This window comes from Sesamum indicum, linkage group LG13, assembly GCF_000512975.1.
Source record: "Sesamum indicum cultivar Zhongzhi No. 13 linkage group LG13, S_indicum_v1.0, whole genome shotgun sequence".
NCBI lineage: Eukaryota > Viridiplantae > Streptophyta > Magnoliopsida > Lamiales > Pedaliaceae > Sesamum > Sesamum indicum.
Genome location: NC_026157.1, coordinates 1,709,872 through 1,717,437, shown reverse-complemented (window position 1 = coordinate 1,717,437; position 7,566 = coordinate 1,709,872). Strand labels below are relative to the sequence as shown.

The 7,566-nt window shown below is 34.7% G+C and overlaps 1 protein-coding gene across 4 annotated transcripts in view; it reads left to right on the top strand.

Moving 5' to 3' along the window:
- Positions 1–6,062, top strand: part of LOC105176090 (carnosine N-methyltransferase) — a 10,029-nt gene extending 3,967 nt beyond the window's left edge. For all 4 annotated transcript variants that reach the window (XM_020698709.1, XM_011098792.2, XM_020698708.1 and 1 more), the window contains 12 exons: positions 562–633; positions 1,569–1,613; positions 1,810–1,889; positions 2,048–2,112; positions 2,192–2,258; positions 2,329–2,442; positions 2,980–3,053; positions 4,117–4,214; positions 4,292–4,351; positions 4,463–4,531; positions 4,615–4,668; positions 5,623–6,062. In XM_020698709.1, the coding sequence (XP_020554368.1) occupies positions 562–633; positions 1,569–1,613; positions 1,810–1,889; positions 2,048–2,112; positions 2,192–2,258; positions 2,329–2,442; positions 2,980–3,053; positions 4,117–4,214; positions 4,292–4,351; positions 4,463–4,531; positions 4,615–4,668; positions 5,623–5,691 (867 nt within the window). In that variant the 3' untranslated portion in view covers positions 5,692–6,062. The remainder of the gene's footprint in view (positions 1–561; positions 634–1,568; positions 1,614–1,809; positions 1,890–2,047; positions 2,113–2,191; positions 2,259–2,328; positions 2,443–2,979; positions 3,054–4,116; positions 4,215–4,291; positions 4,352–4,462; positions 4,532–4,614; positions 4,669–5,622) is intronic.

The following is a 7,566-nucleotide window of genomic DNA, read 5'->3' as shown; positions in this document are numbered from 1 at the left end:
TCCCCCCCCCCCCCCCCCCCCCCTTGGTTCTTAACTTTTACTTTTAGTTGTCATTGTAAAAACTCATATCATAAGAAGGAAAGTTGTAGAAATATCTAGTCCAAACATGATTTTAGTTTAGTTATAAGCTATATCAGAGATTTTTTTCTCTTGTATTTCTCCTGTCTTTTAAACTGTCCTCTCACATATATCACTTGGTGTACTTTCTATGTTCCTTTATCATAACTGGTTTTTGTTTAAGGCGTTGAGTGTCCCCAACATGCTAGTACTTTTTATGATTATTGGCCTGTTTGGTGTTTCTGAATTGCCAATTAGTTAATTTGTTAGCCCTGTCTCTCTTTTTCCAATATTTATTTGGTTTATCCATTTATGGTGTAACTTTTAGAATATATTTTATACATTAATGGATTTTTGTTTAATATATGAGATAAGAGGTTATTGTATAAAAAAATCAATTTTATATGATTTTAAATATGTACACATGTACCTGAGTTTCCAAGCCAAACTAGTTTACTTATGTTATTTGTCCGCAACTAATGTCCGCACTGGATCTTCTTTCAGGTATCCTCATCATCACCAGATTGGTTGGACCCATCCTTACAGTTTCATGTTCCTTTAGTTGATGTGGATAAGGTGTGCTTACAAATTGAGTACATGACTAAATATACATTATGCTAAATGGATTATAGATTTTACTGAATTCTCTCGTACTCCTGCTTCTTAGATCTAAGGTTATGGCCATGTAATTGGGGAATTTGCATAATTGGTGTGTACGACAATTGCCAAGAAAATGTCAAAATCTGCAGCTGTGAAAGATGAATGCTGCTGTTTCTTTCTAGTGATCTGTTTTGTTTGGACTAGGCTTGCAATTGGGTGACTTTGAACAAGTAATTGGATGAACTTGAAAAGTTGCAGATAATCCTGCTTCTTAGAGTTTTGAGACATGATCAAGTAATTGGTTGAATTTGTATAAGTGCTACTTTTGTTGTATCAATCTGGTAAAACAATGTGAATTCTGCAGCATGTGAAGAATGAGATTCTGGTGTTTCTCGAACATGTACTTAGTGGCGACTACACTAACCAGTAGGTTGGACTTGAACATAAATAGGCTATTCTTGACTTAAGTTGGTGAAAGAGTTAAGAGCCTGCCAATATTAATCTAATAGTAGGTTGATAGTCTTAGAGCATTGGAATTCTGCAAGCAATAATGGCTGACCTTTTATGACAGATTTATTTTTAAGTCCTTATTAAAGTGAGATTCTGCTGTCGATGGATCTTATGGACAATGGCCACTCAAAATTTTCTTCCCTATCCCTTTTGTGATGCTTATGAGCCCTGTTTGTGTAATAGTATCATTGCACTTCTCCATCCACTTTTTGTTGACTGATGATGGAATAAGTAATGTAAGATGTTAATACCTTGCTGCTTGCAGTTGGCATGGTTCTGTTTGAAGGTGTAGTGTTGATCTTCTCTGCTATGTCCCATGTTCATGTCTTTGCATATTCCGAAGATTCTTGAGGCACAACTTGCAGATTTATTAATTCATTTACCTAATATTTTTTTGCAAGGTGCGGTGCATCATAAGGAACATTGTCAGGGATTGGGCCGCTGAGGTATTAATTAGATTTCTTATCATCTAGAAAAATACTAGATCTCAAGTCACATTGATTATTATTTTCAATGGTTGAGGATATAGTTTTGCCCCTCAAAATGTAAATGTAGTGAAGATAAAAATACTATAAGCAAAAAGAATAGAGATTTAAATGTTGGAAAGATTATTTTTTTTTACTGTTTTCTTGTTATGTTCAGGGTCAGCAAGAACGTGATGAGTGCTATACACCAATCCTTAAAGAACTTGAACGACTTTTTCCACATCGTTCTAGAAACAGGTGCATTTTAATTCATATATTTTATCGAGTCATAGATAGTTGGATTTACTTGGACTTGGAGATTGCATTAGCATATAATACTTGGTGTCTTAACAATGTCTTAGCGTCAATTGTTGTTTTCTCACTGTAAATGTTGGTATCCTATTCTTCTTGAACAGTCCTCCTGCATGTTTAGTTCCTGGAGCTGGACTTGGAAGGTTAGCATTAGAAATCTCATGTTTGGGTATGTTTCCAGAGCAGATACCTGTACTCTGTATTCATAATTTCTTTGCCACCAGCCTGATAGTTTTATTGCATAACAGGTTTTATAAGCCAGGGAAATGAGTTTTCTTACTATATGATGATATGCTCCAGTTTTATACTAAACCAGTAAGAGACTTACAATTTCAGTTCTTTATAAAGATTAGATTTGACTTAAAACTAATTTGTTAGTTCATAGTGCTCAAATTGCTGAGGAGTGGACCATATATCCATGGATACACAGTAATTGCAATTCACTTTCAGATGATGACCAGCTTCGCCCTGTTTCAATTCCAGATATTCATCCAGCTAGGTACTGTTTTAACTTTTTTGTCCACTTTGTATATGGACATCTTCCCATTTCTTTGCCTTTTGTCTTTCTCTAGTTCGCTATCTACCCTTTTAGTTCTTTCATCGACCTGTTTTTTTCTTTCCCCAAACATAATAGATGGTTACTCGACTTCTCTATATATTGAAACAAAAGGACTGACTAATATGTGGATGCCTCTTGAAATAAATTCCCTATTTATTTTACCGAAGTTTTTTTCGTTGTCTTGTCCTATATGAAGTAAAACTTCTTGGCGCCTCCTCCTGTCTATCCACGATGCCACTTTTGATTGACATAGTGCTATGTGCTCTCTGTCCCTGTCTCTCTCTCTCTCTTGCATGCTTGCGCAGGCCTTCTGCTCATTACAATTGTATGTTAGTTCTTAAACAGTTATGTTAGTGACTATTGTATATTATAATGGTGTGGCTCAGCAAAATAACACTTTGATCCTTTATGAAACTTCCACAAGCTATTTCCTACACTTTTCTAGAAACTAGATTGTAATGAAATCCAGTGAAACAGTGCAGGGATTACTGAAGGCTTCTCAATGTGTGGGGGTGATTTTGTTGAAGTATATAATGATCCAAGCCAAGTAGGTATGGGAAGTGCATTGCTTGTTCTCCTTTATTTATATGTTAACATGGTGAATTGATGCACAAGGCAGTAGGTAATTGATTACTAATCATTTGCATGGCGGTATTTCTCCTGCTGTGAAAATAGTAGGTGAGTTAAAGCCTCCAGCCTGGGTACACATGATTTGATCATTTCTAAATATTGTTTTGGCACAATGATTCCAGTTATTAGTTCTATATGTATCATCTGAGATAATGCACATACAGATTTTGATAAGGCAGATGGGTGTCTTTGCCTTGGCAATCTGTCAGAACTGGAACATCTAGAGTACAAAACATGGTAGTTAATGGCGCGGCCATGGCACGCACTTGGGCGCCATTTAGGCATTGCCCAGGCACGTGCCAGGCGCGCATTTATGAAGACGGGCCTGGGAGGCCTCGACACATCAATAAAAAAAAAACCTAATAAATAAGGGGATTTCAGCAGAAATAAATATTCTGCATGCATGAGTAACCTGTTCATTCCTGCCTCTTCTTTCTTCGGTTCTCTTCTTAATTTTAGACTGTTGCTGTTTTGCTTTAATTATGTCATTGTTTGTAGACTAGTATTCTATGATTATGTTATTTACTTCTTTAATTAAATATAAATATAAATCAAAATGACCTGTTTTTCATATGTTTTAACGATATAAGTATGCTATGAAATTTCAGTTTCAGACTTTCAGTAATTCAACTATAAGGTTGTATGTATTGTTTAGTTTATGAAGTTTTGTTATGTTGAATTTATTGTTTATACGTCTTATTTAACTCCTTATACATTAATCTAGTCAAAATAATACTAATTATATAAATATATAGATTATTTCTTATATTTGCGCCATCCTTCGAAAAGGCGCATGCCGCGCCGTGTGCCATGGCTCCAGGAGCCCTTGGCGCCATTGTGCGCCGTGCGCCACTGACTACTATGATACAAAATCTATTGAAGCTTAAAGCCAAGCTCTTATGCAACTTTGAAGACTTCCCTGCTAGATAGTTCTGCTTGTCTTCTTATACTCTTTTTCTTTTTAATTATTATTATTATTTTCAGGAGTCTGGGATGCAGTTGTGACATGTTTCTTTATTGATACGGCACACAACATTGTTGAATATATTGAAATTATCTCAAGAGTTCTAAAAGATGGGGGTGTAAGTTTTTTTTACTAGATATTACTTATTACTTGTACATCCTTCTTGTGCCAGTTCTTACTCCGAATGGTTGGCAGGTCTGGATAAATTTGGGGCCCTTGCTTTATCATTTTGCGGATATGTATAATCAGGAAGATGTAAGCCCTTTGGCCCAAATAGCATGAGCATGCACTTTTTTATAAGCAGTAGACTCAACTGATATTCTGGGTTTATTTTTCTTTTCTTTATGGTCAATTTGCTTCTTTAAGGAGATGTCAATTGAGCTGAGCTTGGAAGATGTTAAGAGGGTTGCCTGTCATTTTGGATTTGAGATGGAGGTAACCACGAATTTATTTCTTGACTTTTCATGTACTTACTGTAAGACAAAGTCCAACCTTGTCAATGTTTTTCTATGAAACAGAAGGAATCAACAATTGCCACAACTTACACAACAAACGCAAGATCGATGATGCAGGTAAGATTTTTATCTTCCAACTAGGTTTGATATTTAAAATAGGGTTGAATGCGGACACCCCCCAACCTTTAAAGGGTAATACACTTTGCCTCCCAAGTTTTCAATTTGTGTGGACGACATCCTAAACTTTGTAAAATGTTCAATGAAACCCCTGATTCCTTTAATCAGTGGAATATTCCGCTGGAGATTTTGAACAGTTTAGGTTATGCATATTGCCCCTTGAATTTGGAAAAGTAGATGCATTTTTAACCACCTAAACTATTTAAAATCTTAATCTTTATTTTTTTTGAAATTAATGCGATATGTCACCAAAATATTATCATGTGCTACTATTTTACTTAGTATATGGGTATCTAGTTATTTTATAGTAATAAATTATTTTTTCTTGTAACGTTCTGTTAGTTTTATATATATTAAGTAATGAAATTGTTTTAAAGTCACTCTCCAATACCATTATGACATATAAGTTCATGTTTATTTGTTTGGTGAATAATATGAGTTGTTTCGGACTTGGATTTGATATGGTTAAGATATGTAACATTGTTCTGATCTGTAGAGACAGTAGGGAAAAAAAATTGGCATCATCATATCTCTCATTTACTCCTAAGTTGAACTACAAATAATCTAATGTACATGCATTACTTACGATATCATAACATTGATTGGAGAATTAACTACAAAAGTTAACTTTTGCTGACGTTCATAAAGATAGAATAACCAAAATTAGTTTATTGACTTGCATGTTAAATCTTCTAATTTGTGACCACTTACTGCTGTTGTCATGTTATTATCATTGCCATCATCGTCGTCAACATTGTTGTTGTCATCTCATCATCATCATCATCAATACTATTACCACTGTCACTGCTGCTGCTACAACTGCTATTATATAATATGGATTGCTGTATTTTTGACAACATAATTCACAAGTTCACTGCCTATCTGTAAATGCAGAACCGATATTATGCGGCATTTTGGACCATGAGGAAGAAACCTCTTCCACAGAGAGAGAACAGGTCATGACATTATTTATTGTCTGCCATAAATTATTTAACTAGCTGAAAAATCATACGCAGTTGTGGTCAAAGGCAGTGCACATGAAAAGCTTTATTCTGAGTTTTCTCATTTTGTATTGAACTCGAACTTTTGTTTAGTATAGTTAGGAATGTGAAACTCAAGATGAATGTAACTGAACTTTTTCATTTCACTTCTGTTGGTGATTAGTTTTCATGTACTCGTATTATCTATAAGGGATAGATTGTAGTGCTGTCAAATATAGATTATTACTTTGATGCTGTGGAGTGGTTGTCATATGCATCAAATTGGATAGAGGATGACCATATGCTGTTATAATTTCAGGCAAGCCTGTGAACAATGTAGATATTGTTTCTTTCTCTGCTTGTTCCTTTGTCTTTTAAACCGCAGTAAAATGTCATTGTGTAGTCCCACACTATATAAGGCACTTTTAATAGATTTTGTGATCCCTCTAGACAATCTTCTTCCTGATGAGGCACAGCTAATGATTTTTCATTAGTCTTGCAGTTGAATCAAACTTCGAGTTAATTACAAATTAGTCCCATGCTTTTGGAAGTAGTAATTTAGTCCCACACTTTTGTATTTTTTTGCAAAACTAGTCCTGCTGTTAAACGATGTAATGGAAAGGCCAAAAAAAAGGCTAGTGTGATCGGGTGAAAGCGGGTGGACTGGTAGAGAGGGAAAGATATGGATTTCGTCCTATAATTTTGAAAATGAGTTTCGCAATTAAAAATGTGATGAAAATCCCACGTGCTTAGCATGTGATCATCACCAGAAATAAGAACAATGGAAATACTCGATCTCTTACTCTCTATCTCTCCCTCTTTTTCTTTCTAAAATCCTTATCTTTGAAAACCGCCTCTCAATAAATACTCTCTGCCTCTCTAGGTGTTTCCCTGAAAACTCTCTCTTTCTCTCACCAAAAACTCTCTATAGAGATAAGGGATTTTAGATAGAGGTTCCCAAAGAGAGGAATTTTAGAGAGAGAGAGAGAGTTGTTAGGAGTCATTTGTGAGTGTTCTTTAAAAGTGTTTTTCAGTTATTGACTTCAAAAAAGCACTTATTGTTAGAAACAATAATACTTCAAGACGGCATTTTTAAAACAAAATGTTTGAATATAAATGATTTAATATTGAAAATCGTAGTTTCTTTGAAAATAGTTCACAAACAAACACATAGAAAAAGCACTTAATTGGTATTTACAAGAAAAAATGAACAATAAATTTAGCTTGATATGATTTGTACTTAGCTTGGTATGAGTTGTGTAGTAGCAACTTGGGTACAACAACTGAGTTCAGAGCAATTTGCTTGTTTTGAAAAAATTAGATATCCTATTTCTACGTGCACTGGTGTTATGCCACTTCTTCTGGGATAAGAACGTGCATGATTGCTATGTTGCACTACGTCAAATCTTCTTGATCAATAACTCAGGCACCAGAATTGGAAAAAAGTTGAACCAAGAACTAGTAAGGGAGAGGAAGTAGAGAAAATAGTATGTATTTGCATAAGTGTGCAAGTATTGTAAAGCTTCCAGCCATTAACAATCATTCACCCAGAATTAAACCAAAAAATCCTTCTTTTTGAAAAATGTAAAAAATTTTTAGTAATTGAAAAAATGGTTTAATGTTTTAAAACTGTTAGATTTACATTTCAAATTAATTCAAACTTTCTGCATAAAATATAGATACTAGGACATTCGCCCTAACACGTTTGGTCCAATCCGATTCTAGTAGGGACAGACAGGGGGCAGCGACGTGCATATGAGGTTTTCACAAGTCCACTATAGTCTCTTGTCTACACTTCAAATGGTTTTGAGTTTTGGACTTAATATAAATGGATCCTTTAAAGTATTTTCAATGCGGG